The sequence below is a fragment of the Pogonomyrmex barbatus genome, unplaced genomic scaffold (assembly GCF_055798465.1).
Source record: "Pogonomyrmex barbatus isolate J1 unplaced genomic scaffold, ASM5579846v1 scaffold17, whole genome shotgun sequence".
In the NCBI taxonomy this organism is placed as follows: domain Eukaryota; kingdom Metazoa; phylum Arthropoda; class Insecta; order Hymenoptera; family Formicidae; genus Pogonomyrmex; species Pogonomyrmex barbatus.
The window spans coordinates 3,776,722-3,791,933 of NW_028297113.1; the positions used below are offsets into that span (position 1 = coordinate 3,776,722).

Genomic DNA, 15,212 nt, shown 5'->3' on the forward strand with positions numbered 1-15,212 from the left:
TAATTTCAATACTTTTACTACAAAACTAGTTTGATTCCATATTTTGCAAAAAATGGTATTAAAAGCCTACATATTAGTTTTCCTTGATTTTTAAATTGTAATCTTTAAATATTTAAGTTAATTGTAAAAAGTTTTTAAAAATGTGCAATGTTATATGCAAATGTATGAAATTATTCTGTTATAATACATTTTGTTATAATAAGAATCGGCGATTAGTTTAATTAAAGCAAAAAGTCAGCATATCATTGATTTTAATTACGACTATAATGACTTGCGATACTTACATATTGCAATACTTGATGTATATGTGATCCAGAAAATGTAATTTTAAAGGAAATGATTTATCAAAAAATAATAACAATGATCAATCATTTTTTCTATAATAATTAATTACGTGAGTATTAATAAATATAATAAAACTAATTTATATATTGTTCTATTTCTATTTATAATCGTATAGTTAATAATTAAAATCTAGTTATTAAAACCTAACACAAAAATCTTTTAAAAATAAATAATTAAGTTTTTTTTTCAATTGTTCTTTAAATTTCGGCACAAAATTGTTAATACCAGCTTGAAGCTATAAATTAGAAAGATACGGGAATGTAATGTACTAATTTTTATGAGATATAAACTATAATATTAACATATTAATAATATAATAATAATAATAATAATAATAATAATAATAATATTATTAATAATATTATTATTATTATTATTATATTGATATATTTATAATATTATATAATCAATTTTTAAGCTATCATAAACATTAATTAATTTAAACATTAATTTATTTTAATTTATTCCACTTGTTCAAATTTTATACATTATTAATGATAATAAAAATCTTAATTTTCCATTCCAAATTGCGTAAAATATAGAGAGAAGAAGATAAGAGAGATAGATTAAGAGAGAGAGAAAGAGAGGGAGAAAGAGAGAAAGAAATCCTGATATTTAATGTATCATTATTTGAGCGTTGCAAGTCATTCTATACATACTTTAGTCTACTCTTTTAGTATATTGTATATTCATTATATGTATATTCTAGTCTACTTTTTCTGTTTCATTGTCTGTCTTTTCATTGTTTGATTTTTTTTTATAAAAGGATAGTTTTGTTGTATAATATTAAACGAAAAACAGTAAAAATATAATTTGTACTAACATAAGTTAATTTTTAACTGACATAATAAAAAAGAATTATACTTGCATTAAAATTATGAAATGTATATGAAATTATGAAACGTATTGAATTTTGTATAATATGTTGGAATACTTTTTTAATAAAAGAAGTAAGTTATTAATTTAAAATTTAATTAATTGCCGATTAATTATATAATGCACCAAAATTTGTCATATTAGTTGAAGTCAAATAATAAATAAAATTGAAGTTATGATTAATTAATTAATTATATAACAAATTACTGAGATATTCAAAGTTTGCTTTTGCAAAGTTAATATTGTTATGACTTGTTTCTAAACAGGAATTTAAGATATCGACAAATGTCGTTAATAGAGAATTTCTACTAAGATGGCTTTAGTGTCGCAGGATTTTCACGGTACAGAAATTGATTTATTTGCGCAACCATCGATAATAACAATGAATTTCTGTCTTATCAATATCTGGTAAGAAACTTTTTAGAAAAATTTTTTATGTACATATTAAACTTTTGAATTATTGTTTTTTTTAAGTATAAAAATAAATTATTAGAATATTTTTAATAATGCTAGTAAATAATAATCTTTGAATTCTCAATAATTTGAATATATGTGTGTATATATATATATATATATATATATATATATATATATATGTAAGAAGATAATTTTATATTAAACTGAGGAAGATAATGATTGATTCTTCTATAAATTTGTTTTACGTTAAAATATTATACAGTTTATTGTTTACTGAAATATAATTATTCTATTATTTAAAAATTCTTTAACAGCAGGATTATATAAATTTTTATATTTTAATTATTATTATTTTAGTATATTACAAAAACGCATATTATTACAAAAGTACATATCATAAATACACACAACATACATACTGAGGATTATTCCTATCCTTAAATGCTTTTATTTTTTTATCATTATGGAAGAGATTTAAAATTAAATTTGCAAATATACGCACGCATAACAATGATATATTATAAATAACATAGAATTTCTGAAAGCAAATTTTAAATTTGAAATAATAAATTTGAAACTTGAATCTATTTTAATTATATCATGCGAGAATAAATTTCTTGATAAAAATTCAAAACAAAATTTGATAAGCTTATCTTAGATACATATTTCATGCCAAATTGTATTATACATCGTATTAATATTGTTGCGCATCTTCGGAAAGTAAGTTTATATAAGTTTATGCAAATAATCAATCAGTCTATATTAGATTGTGCGTAATTCGCGTAAAGTTCGCAGAGGATCGCTTGCAAGCGGATCGTTATTAGCACACAGGTAACCCGAATCAATCTTTACTTACTTGTAAAGTATCATTCTTTTGCTACTTGTACGCATTAACCTACTTTCGTAACTCATATTGCAGAAATATCGGCGGAATAACGTCGAGGTCGGGAGAACGCCGCGTTATCTCGCGTTTCATTACATCTACGTTACGAGAATATAATACGCTCTTTAATAAGCGACATTCTTGGAAGAACTTTTGAAAAATTATTTTTCTACTCGCACAGGCACAGTTCCCCGGATAGCAGAGTTCTGTTTCGAGTTCTTTAATCGGATTTACCGTGGAGAATCTCGAGATTTAAATGACTGCCATTAAGAAGGGCATGAGTAACATCATTGATGTTAATATTCTTAACGCCGTTGGCCACGCCGTTGCTTACACCGTTAGTTACGCCATTCGTAACGCCGTTCGTAACGCCGTTTGTATTGCCATCGATCTTCGATTTCCGTCGTACGTTTGACTTCAGATAATTATTTATGTAGAACGACCCGAACATGTAGATGAACATACCGGCGTTGATCATGAGCAGAAGTGACAGCGGCTTCGGGAAATTACAGCTGGTGAACTGCATTTGCAGATTATGAAAGAATATTATGATGAACTGCATAATCTGCAAAATGGTCAGGTGCTTCTTCCACCACAGGTACTTTTGCATATGCGGGCCGAACGCGGATAGCATGTAGTAGGTGTACATGAAGACGTGGACGAAGGCGTTGATGACGCCGAGGAGAGTCGGATGGCCGCCGGCGAAGAACTTTGCACCGATCCAGGCGCAGATCGGCATCATCGAATGGTGATAGAGATGCAGGAACGTGATCTGCTGCTGTTTCTTGCGTAAAACAAAGAACACCGTATCCAGCAGCTCGATCAGCTTGCATATGAAGTACACGTAAACGCCACGAGCCATCTAGAAGGGCACAATTACGTAAAGATCGAGCGGACACACGCTAATGATAGTTGCAATTATCAAGTCAAGTGACATTTTCTCCTGGGAGAATGGGTACGCTCTTTCACCTCGGGTGGGCTTAAAATTTACATAATTTAAGGTTGCACCAATTTAAGGTTGTCGCAACGATAAGGTCGCAATGGTCGTATCTCGTTACTTTTGAAATCGCGAAAAATGCTGATACAATTTATACATGAAAATCCTTTCAAAATTTTATTACCGTGATTTTTCTACGTGGAACATTGCTAAACTGCAACATTACTAAATTGGATTTTGTTATTATATTCGATATTATTCAAGTTATAATAAAATAGTAATAAAACATGTATCTATAACAAGTTGCAGTATATTAAAGTGTTACAAATATGTAATAATATTATATATTATATGTCGATAAACGTCGATTATTTTAATATACAATGGAGAGAACATGTAGAGAAAAAGATATTTTGTACAAAGTTTTTGCGCTGCCATTGCACTGCCATTTGTAAAATTACAACATTGCTGCAATATAGTTAAAATATTCCGTGCTGTATAGATCATTATTGCAGTGTTATTACGTTAATAGCAGTTTAAGACTTACCCTCATTGAACTCGGTTTATATGAATAATCGACTGGTTGACAAATAAAATTATATTCGTACAACCAACCAGCCATTAAGCCTTCGTAGAACAGATAAAGACTTATTAGAATCTGAATGAAGTTGTAAATTATCATAATGTTCTTCAAATTATATGGTTTCTTATCTTTCATGTATCTCGGTCCGGCGGAAACGCAAAAATATATGTATGTTGCTACGATGGTCAGAACTGGACCAGGACTAGGTACCAAAAACCATTCTGCTGTTCTTGGATCTAAAGAAATAATGAAACAATATTAAATAAAACCATGTAATTAATAATATAACTATAATGCAACGTAAACGCGAAACATAATTTTTTTCAAACATAGTTTATTTGTTGTAAAATTACCATATTTATTATCAATCACATCTCTATACCATTCCACGATGCCCGACATTCTGTACTCTGAATTTGAAAATCTACAAAAATATATATTGTAAGTTAGTTAAAAATTTCAAAGTTTTCTTTTTCTTTAAAAACTTAAAAATATCCAACTATTTATCTTTACCACATCTTTTATAATATCACAAATAATAAAATATAAAGTGCTAATTTTATAAAACGTAATTTATATCTTTTTGTACTTAATAATGATAATAATGAGAATAATAAAATAATGACAGAGTCTTTAAAATTGCGATAAAAATCCTAGAAATTTAATGCAGCTTTTTATTCGTTATTATGTTTTATATTAGTTGTATTGATCTTTTTCTAATAATTAAATAACAAAATTGTTTAGGAACCTAAATAATTAAGGTGTTACACTTTTCTCATAGCTTGCACAAAAAAATATTAACAAAATCTGAACTTACAATCAGTTACTTGGCAGTAAAAAAAATCAAAGTTATTTTCATGTTTCTTTTTTATTTCTCATCATTATTATAATCTGAATTATTCTAAGAATAATTAAAATTAATAAAATTAGTATTATAATAACATAAGTAAAATAAATAAAATAAATAATAATAAGATTTTTTGTTACGTATATTTTGTTTGTATGTTTTGTTACGTATATTTTGTGTGTCTCTTGCTCACCTCTAATTTTTGATAATTGTCACTTCTTATCTCTCTTGAAACCTTTATAACAGAAATATACTGTAAATTGTTTTAATTTTTTACACATTTTTAATTTACGCATAACACATAACAAAAACAATATATATATCAGCGTGAGATGTATTACATATACATAAGTACATAATCTAATCACATAATAAAAAAGTGAACAATTACGTTTTTAATATTAACTTACAATATCTTGTAAAGAATTGACACACAAAATTTTTTCCAATTAATTTTGCCTAATTGCTAATAGTTATGCAGTATTTTTTTTTATATATATAAAGAGAAATCAATAATACTAGATAGTAATGGAAACTGGTCTAGTATTTAGCCAAATTGCACAAATTTCTAACAAGCTGAAAAAAACATTTATTATCTTGTAAAAGAATTCAATTATTTTATTAGCTTAAACTTTATGTGAGTATAAAATTGTAAGTTTAATGCTTATTACAAGAAAATGTTAGATTATTCTATGATTGCAACATACATACGGCAAGGTATTGCAGTATGTATGCTGCAAACGTATTTAACATACATATAACTACGAAAGTGCATTGTTCTACTTGTCTTTTCAGTTGTCCTTGGTCTATGACGACATTGGTTCTAATGACGACGACATGGTAAGGGGATGGAAACTTGTTGCACCTTTTCCTAATTGCAACGGGCAATTGCATGTTGTACGTATATATGCAATTTTAATTAGAAATATTTAACGAATAGTCTACGAAAGACATAATGGAGGAAAGGAATTCTAATTTCTGGAATTTTGCAAGAATAGAACCAAATTACACTTAATTTGGTTGATCCTAATTAAATATAACTAGCATAATTACATTTTTGTTTTAGAATTATTAATTACATTATCTTTCGGAAATAACGTTTAAGTTTTTTAAAATTATTAGTTTATATGAAAGAAATCTAATTGTAAATTTACAATTTAAACATTCTAAATACTTTAAATAATATTGTTATTTTAGAAATAAATTTCTAAATAAGAAAATTTTCGCGCAAGTTAGGTAATGCATAATTTTAATATAATATTATAAAGATTTTGCGACGTAATAAAATTCATGAATAAATATTTTCATTAGCATGAACACAATATCAAACACATGAATTATTCTCCTATATTAATGTAATGAAGCTGTTTCTGATGTATATTTTTCTAATGTCTAATTAACATTTTACATTGTATTTTACAAACATTTTGCATATAAGACAGAATTAAATATGTTAAATAAAGTAGAAGCGAACATTATATTAAGACGGAAGTCGTGGCACTTTTATTATATTTATGTCTAGTATTTCCAAGAATTTTGAATGTGATCACGTCATTGGGTTAAAGATTTTAAAAAAAAATTACAATTATTGGATCAAGTTTGAATCAAAGTAAACAAAATTTTCTTGTCCTGCAAAATTATTTAATTTTTTTAAAGTTATTTAATCTTTCCAATATTTTACTTAATTAATGTAAGTGTTTTTTTTTTTATGAAAGATCCCGAATCTATAGAGATTGACATTAATAACAAACCGTAACTTATAACAAGAAATTATAAACTTACGTCATCGAGTCATATTGAAAAAAAACATATCCAATTATTATTTTTTTAAATATACTGTAAAACATCGATAATTTAGTTTAATACAAATAATACGATAATGACACTGCAATAGCGAGGGTGTCGTAAGCGACCAAAGAACTGACTAGTGTTGTCTTGTGAAATCATTATTAGCAGTAAATGGTTGTTTAACAACTGGCTTTAAAAGAAACGATCAAGATTTGAAGGACAACGATATGATTGCGGCCAAATTTCTATGGTTAGCCGCAGTTCGGAAAGAGAAAAAAACAATTTCTCTTTGCAGACTACCATTTCATGTTGCCGCTTGTGCTGTCTGCAACGCACTTTTTTATTCAATTTGCGTCATTTTAAAATTAAATGAAATTCGAATATGTAATTAAGTGTAACCATGAAGAAACAGTAGTGAATTAAACTGGATGTAATTCATCAACTAACGGATCATGTATTTAAAAAATACCCTATCCTTGATGTATAACCGTAGGTTTGTTTCAAAACCTTGAATGAAGAAACCTTGATGGAAAAGAATTGAGCCTAAACCGGTTGCGATTATTCGCGGGTCTTCTTTATAAATAAAGATTTGAAGCGAGACGCGTTGAAAGTAAAAAAAACTTGAACAATAAAATGATTTAAAAGCGCATTTCTTGAACAATAGAAAACTTATTTTAATGTGATAAAAAGATATACTTCCGTATACTTCTGAACAGACAAACGCTTAGTGACCTCAAAGATGGATACACTTTATCGCTTTCAATAAAGATAACGTCGCCCTTTTGTGATAAACACGAAAGGTCGAAATTTTAGCAAGTGTCCCACCTTGAGAAGCGTGAAACGATGGCCGCCAAAATTGCCAGTTGAGATATGCATCTGATCAATATACGATAAATTGAAGACATAATTATTTTAACATTTCATTTGGTATTATTGAATATTGTAATCCGTTGTTAAATTAAAACTTTTTCACTGTACATCGTAAAATTTTAACGTAAAATGAAATCTTGATAAATAGAGGAAATAATATAATAATGTATAAGCAATATCAAGTTCATTTTCTAAATAAAAAATTAATTAATAAAAGATTATAATGTTTTCTGATTCATTGTAAATTCTTCCAAGTAACCAATTATATAAATAACACATAATAAAAACCTAATTTGTAAATATAAGTATAAGTAATTATAAATTATATAAGCGATACTCACATTTAATCTTTTAAGAAAAATATCTTTGTTTTGTACTTAATTCATAATATAATATATAGATACATAATATATACATAATATACATAATATATATATATATATATATATATATATATATATATATATATAAAGTAAATTGAGAATTTATCTTTTCTATTTGTATTTCAATACAAGACATGATAATTTGTGCTGTATATTTCCAAATCCTTTCTTAAAAATTTACTAACTATTGTTAGTATCAGCAATTGCCTATTTAGTTTTACTGAAGAGTAGCAGCAGCTTATTAAACTCAACATTATGTTTGAGAAGTACGCAATGACCGATCACGAAAAGGCCACTTTGTTAGAAACATGAAAGTAGGCGAAATATTGCATTCCAAAATAATAGCCTGGTATCTACGAAAAGTAAGAAATAATTTCTTTCCTGTATATTCTAAGAAGTATAATAATTGCAATAGTAAATGCGTTTTTAATTGCTAATATGTATGTAATTATATAAGATTTAGGAATCATGCAACCATGTTTAAAGATTAAATTTTTTTCTTCATATTCAAATACAATGTATAACGATCAGAAAATATCTAATTGCTGTACGCAGGTTTTAATTTGCATTTTATTTACATCATAATATCTACATCTACATGTCTTCAGTACTTCAACACTTTATTTTCCCGTTAACGTTAACGTTAATATTCATAATCGTAATAATAATGATAATATGAATGACGTTAAGACTTAGAAAATACTATAAGAATAAAGTATAAATGACTGCGCATATATGATACAGAGAAACTATAAACAAGCATAAACGTGTAAGTGCTAAGTATACATATATATATATATATATTATGATGTTTTTAATTCTTGAACGATTACATCCTCAAAGTAATCATTCTTTGAAGTAACGCTTGTAAGGTCACGTTAAATCTATTATATGTTCATTCTTACATTTATTAAGCGTGAAATTAAAATGTTGTCTTGTAAAATTATTCAGATTATAAATTTTGTCAGAGCAAAACGTTAAATAAGCAAGAGATTATCCAACGGTATCTTTCACACGAGCTCTAGAAACATAATAGATCTATTTAATCATAAAAGATATATGCATTTATTTAGATGATTAATAGTTTTTTTATGACTTGTTATATATGAAATGCAATTTTTCTATTATTTGATATTTTTTTCCCTCTAATTTGATACTTTTTTTTACTTTACATGTGAGCATATTGATGTAATGATATATAAGAAGTTTTTATGACTTACTAATGATTTGCTTTTAAACTTGCATATTTTTTAATCTTATCATGTTATTAATGTCAATGATTTATAATTATAAATAATGTAAGAACCTCATTTAAATTAGCATTTGTTTTGTAATTCCGATATTATGCGGAATTAATAAAGCGGAAAGATTGTCGTAATAGGATATACCTTTGTCCGGATATCTTTTTTACACTACAATAATAATAATTTATTGTTGCATTTAACATATAACACAAAAAGAAAATAATAAAAAAATAATAGACAAATAAAAAAATAGAGATAATAGAAATAATAGACAAGTAGAAAAAATTTTATAGATTCTAAATTGAGTGTAGAAATTGAAGTGAATCTCGCAGTTTTGCATTTCATATTATTCTATATTTTTAATTTTTATTTCATTATATTAATCTTTGTCGTATATTAATCTTACATCTTCAAATATTTTTTTAAAGACAAAGTAAAGAGATGTAAAAGATTCAAATAAATATTATAGAAAATATTGATTAATTTATCCGGTTTATATCAAATGTTTATGAGTTCAAAATAAAACATCTTGTCGGAAATTAAAGATTGATAAATATTTAATAAGCAATACTTAGTAAACAATTTTGTTTAAAGCAATTTTGTTTGGTTAGATGTTTAAAACGTAGATTTTGCGCGGTATACAGATCGATAATGGTCAACTAAATAAGTGCAGCTATAATTGGCAACAGTCGTAATCCACTTCTATTAATTCTGTGAATTACGTATCCAGTATGAGAAAATTACATATGTACGTTTCATTATTTCCACGCGATCTATTTGTCTTTGTCACGTGCCATGATATGCGTGACAAAATATTTATTCAGTTCTTACAAAGCGAATTATGTGACATGTGCTTCGAGTAAAGAACAAATAAATAAAATACTTGAAAAAAATGTATGCACTCAAAGGTGCAAATTATTCTCGGTGCAGTAGCGGTAGATTCAGATTGTAGCTCTCGTACAAATTGCATCACAGTAGTGAAATCGATCTGACAAAATTGATCGGTTCCTTTCTCCGCTTTCTGTCGCAAGTTCAGAAATTAGATTTCGATGTCGTAAGCTTTAATCGATGCATGTAATCTATTATCAACATTCAACATGCTGTTTTAGGTAATTGGTAAATTAGGGGTGCGCCGAATGTTTAATTGATGAAACAATCAAAGAGCCCAAATAGAAAGTTGTGTTCAAAAAGACAGTAAACAATAAAAAAATAATAATCTATATCGTTTAATCAGTTCTATTAATAGAAAGTAGACAATTACTAGTAGACACTTCAAAATTTTGGAAAAATAATTTTAATTCTAGAATTAAAATTATTTTTTATTATTAAATTTTATTATTATTATTTTATTATTATTTTGAATTTTTATTAACGCGGTTTGTTTATAGATATTTTTAATTTTTTTTCTATGCTTCCTTGAAGAAATTTTTGCCATCACGTTCATAAATTTTTATCTTGGAAATACCTGGAGGTACCGACGTATGTACCTTTAGTAACATTTCGTTATTTGCGTATCTATGTGCGTATGTATAACTAATTTTGCGGTCGATAGATATCTAAATAAAATAATGGTACATTATTATCAGTCACGTTAAAGTCAGTGACTTTCTCGGCCGCGTCCTTAAAAAGTTCCGGCTGTCTATTGACGCGTCCTTCGGCGTCGGGACTCGCGAGGAAATTGTCCGTGTCTTCGCGATCGGTCAACGCTTTACATATATTCTTAATGTCTTGTCACGGAAACATTAATATGTATGCTCTCTTGCTCCCCTCACGCGATGTATCCTGTAGTTGCTAATTCTTAAATATATAGCAGGGACATAAGAGGGTCATTGAATACACACGAATCGCATTTCATTGTACGTATCAATTGTGAAATGTGCGTAGGACACATATTATCATCGTACCTGCAGATTTATATTAAATATTATCTACGATGACTGGATTTATGACCGGCGTTTTGTAGATATAACACAGACATTTGAAAAATTCATAAAATCATTCATTCATTTGAAATTGAACATTTCAGATTTATAAAATTTTGTAATTTTAAAATAATCAGAATTTTTACTATGACAAAATTTGGTTAAAAGTTACTTATTGATTGGTTATTAATTTTAATTTGTATATACATTTTATCAATCTCTGATATAGATATTACGAAAAATCGGAATATTAAAGTAACACTACAAGTTTAATGTATCGAAAAAAAGACTGATAATAATATCTTGCCTTAAATATGCGTCGTGTCAAACGCGAAATCCGGTAAGGTGTCTTTACCTTTACTTTAGAAATGATGATCTTAGATTAGATCAATTTCTTAATATATTTAATTGGTAGCTTCAGTAAGTTCGAATTGTATAAGAAAAATTGTATAAAAAAATTTTTTTTATTTTTTTTCAACGTGCCTTACGGTCGGAGATGTTATGATGCAAACTTGAAATATTAAAGTTATGTACACAATAGCACATAACTTCTATGGTATAATAATACCATAACTTTTGCTATAGTATAATAATTAGAGGAAAGTAATTGGAGTTAATTAAGTCATTGGCTAATTATTCAAGCAACAAATAAGCAACAAAATTACGAGACAAATTATAAGTATAAAATATTTCCAGTTTAATGTCTGCATTAATAGATTCATTGGGTTGCGAAATACTTGGAAAGTCCACTCACCGATAATTTCATTAAACCTGAGAACGATTGGTATGTGAATAAAAGTGCAAAGTGTAAGAGAGTCTTTCCCATATTGCCACATGCATTTACATTTACGAAGAAATTTTATTATTATAATGCTTTCCTTTGTTTTTCAATTTTGTAAGCAAATTTACTTTATCTAGTTACTATTATCCAGTAAAACTAGTATCTGTTGGCAATTGAAATCAAAACCTAATAAATCCTAGTGTATAGACAATCAATATTTATATGATTTAATTGAGTGAAATTATTTAGCGTGACAAATAGCTAAATAGATAAGTAGATAGTCATGTGTCGAATTTATTGCAATTTAATATATCATTGCAATTTGATGTATCATTAAAAAATAATTGCTTTTAATATCCAAGCGATACAACAAACATCAATAATTTTATGAAGAAAATAATATAGTAATAATTATAAATAAATTATTAAAACATTTAAAAAAAACATTTTAAAATTTCTTTGTAGTAATATCAATAAAATGTAATAACAAAAAGATATAATTAAATGACAATTAATATTTGTATCCGAAATTTTTGTTTGTAACTATTTAAAAAAAAAGTCGATGTATAAAAATAAAATGATTTTTAAAACATTTGAGATAAAAAAATTTTATTTTTATAAAATTATATTTTATTTAAATACTTATTTAATTTTGTAAGAAAAAGATGAATTACATGTGTGTGTGTGTGTGTGTGTGTGTGTGTGTGTGTGTGTGTGTGTGTGTGTGTGTGTGTGTGTGTGTGTGTGTGTGTATGTGTGTGTGTAATTCATATTTTGTGTGTGCATATACACATATATGTATGTGTGTAAAAAAGTATTATTTTAAGAAAGTTTAAAGATTTAAATATCTTTTTATGTGCATAAAAAATTTTTAAGAAAATATTTAATTATTTTTACATCTTTATTATATTAATTTGCTTAATTTTTCCTTGATTAATTATAATTTAAAGATTTTATTATTATTATTTTTATTATTATTTAAACTTTTTATATTTAAAAAAATTAATGTATAATAATATTCATCTACATTAAAAAAAATAAATTTAAAGATGACAATTACATGTAAACAATGTCATCTCTATTTTTAAAGATATATTTAATTTGTAATCTATTTAAACATTAATCCGAAAATAGATAGTATAAATTTTATTTATGTACAAGTTATGAGATTTTTCTTCTAAAATGTAACAGTTTTTTTAAATGCAAAATAATAATTATTTTCATATATAATAATATATAATAATACATAATATGGTTTAACAAGTAGACAATCTGATGTTATGTCGAATTAAAATTAACAATCTTGGATTTATTAAAATTAAAACATGCAATATTATAATGCCACCTACACATACACATGCACTTACATATATACTTACACATACACTTTTGTTTTAAAATTTTATTTTAATTTGTTCTTTATATATCATTGCTTGATTCAAACTAATAGAAAAAAAAATAAAGCACTTAACTGTAGATGTTATCTGACAATCAATCAATTGAACAAAATTCTTGCAAAGTACAATAAATTGAAAAATTAAAGTGTATAATAATATTCATCTACAGTTAAAAAATTAATTTAGAGATAAAAATTACATGTTATAAACAATGTCATCTATATTCAAAACACATTATAATTTAATGATGTTTGCATTATTGTTTAAATACTTACATAAAAATATCACAATAAAATCAGTCACAAATCTTGATCAAAAATTCCTGACAAAGGCTAAAGTTGAGACAATCTCCGATTGACACGTGCAAGTATTCTCGATCGCAATTTTGTGATTCTTGAAGAAATTCTTGATATTTTAATTTTTTTCAGATTTAATAACCCATTAGTCTTCGATAACTGATAAGATATCTTCGTTATATTTATCTTCTTTCTATTGCTGGCGTCAGTCAAGTCTGTCAACGCGATCCGCGTCGCTTAAGCGACTGTTCACTGACTCAGTATGACAAGTGCGAAATATATTACGCGTAACTGAGTCAAGATACAGAAAAAATATGAAAGGAAATAGAAAAGGAAGATAGGTGGTAGTGATAGGTGGAAAGAGCGGATTAGTCGCCGATGCAAGTTAGCAAGGCACTGTTCGAACACCGTGTGTGGAGTAGCGAGTAAGTTCCTGTCTTCAGTACAAGAGATATAGTACAAGAATGCATCATAGCTCTTCCCCTCTTTCGCGGACGCCCCCTTTCGTGGATGTCCTCCGGAGTAGAAACAGCAGCAGCAGCAGCAGCAGCAGCAGCAGCAGTAGCAGTAGCGCAATGCGCTGACGAGTAAAGCGTTTTTTATCAGACTGGTATTCTTTCCTCGTATTACTTGAAAGTTACATTATTATTATCTAGAGATTATTAATAATAATAATATTTAGCAATAAATCATTAAAGAGAGATCTCTGCACAATTTAAATCAGCATTTTATTTTTAATTTCATTTTGCGATTAATTTGTAACTTTTGTAAATTTATTTGTAGTAACAAATGCTGTTACAATATTTAACTAAATTATTTTATTATCATAAAATGTTTATTCTATGAAATTATTCTTTTAAAAGTCTTTTTAAGTAAATATTAGATGCATTGTTTAAAAATTTGTGGGAAAAGTGTGTTTTAGAAGTACGAATTTAAATATAAAGCATTTTTATTTTATAAAAAAATCAAAGAAAACAAGACTTAAACAAAAGTAAAAGTTAAAATTATATATAGAAATTTTTGTGTTAATCTAGTCTTGTAAAATAGTTTAAATTATATCATTTTGTGTATATATATTCATAATACTCATTGCAACACGAATTTACATTGAGAATTATAGACCAGCTACAAATAGGTGTCTCTTACTATTGTTGTAAAATTAATTGCGTCAGAAATAAATGTCATAAAAATCAGTCATAAAAAGAAAGAATTTAATTCATAATAAAACAAGCTGATGCAGATACTTTGGCATTTGAATTAAATATATCAGATCAATATTCAATATCAGAATATTCTTATACTTTCGGAATGATTTCAATCGCTTTCTTAGAAAGGAAACAAAATGTACATACCGGCTTACATAATTATGATCTTTGTACCATTCGATCCGACCAAAGAATTCTTGTAATACGGAAGCTTATGGAAATACGTGATAATCGTAAAAATTCAGTATAACAAAGATCGATTTTGTTTAATTTAGAGATGTTTATTTGCATAAAATCGGTTTTCATAAAATCGATGTTAGCAAATCTTTTATAATTCTGTATTCTTGAGAACAGCTCATTAAAATTTATTCTTTAAAATTATAATGCAATTTTTCTTATGCTTGTTTTTCTCTTTTTGTCATACTTTATATCATAACT

At 26.5% G+C, this 15,212-nt stretch overlaps 1 protein-coding gene across 5 annotated transcripts; it reads right to left on the reverse strand.

Annotated features, from left to right (window-relative positions):
* Positions 1–1,873: 1,873 nt before the first annotated feature.
* On the reverse strand, positions 1,874–14,027 carry LOC105431148 (very long chain fatty acid elongase 1). Of its 5 annotated transcripts, none has more exons than XM_011645161.3 (6): positions 13,549–14,027; positions 5,299–5,464; positions 5,082–5,123; positions 4,395–4,465; positions 4,006–4,277; positions 1,874–3,383 (listed from the first exon to the last, which is right to left on the reverse strand). In XM_011645161.3, the coding sequence occupies exons 4-6, from the start codon at positions 4,441–4,443 to the stop codon at positions 2,742–2,744; spliced, it is 963 nt and encodes a 320-aa protein (XP_011643463.1). In that variant the 5' UTR covers positions 4,444–4,465; positions 5,082–5,123; positions 5,299–5,464; positions 13,549–14,027; the 3' UTR covers positions 1,874–2,741. The 5 variants fall into 5 exon arrangements, with proteins under 5 accessions (XP_011643463.1, XP_088930675.1, XP_011643460.1 ...); XM_089074549.1 differs by lacking the exon at positions 13,549–14,027 and adding an exon at positions 5,644–7,774; XM_011645158.3 differs by lacking the exon at positions 5,299–5,464.
* Positions 14,028–15,212: the final 1,185 nt, after the last annotated feature.

Bases quoted from the DNA above. Each gene is read 5' to 3' on its own strand.
- LOC105431148 (XM_011645162.3), bottom strand. From the start codon at position 4,443: ATGTCGGGCATCGTGGAATGGTATAGAGATGTGATTGATAATAAATAT. The intron at 4,278-4,394 runs GTAATTTTACAA...TTATTTCTTTAG, and splicing joins TGTGATTGATAATAAATATG to ATCCAAGAACAGCAGAATGG. The intron at 3,384-4,005 runs GTAAGTCTTAAA...GTGCCCTTCTAG, and splicing joins ATAAACCGAGTTCAATGAGG to ATGGCTCGTGGCGTTTACGT.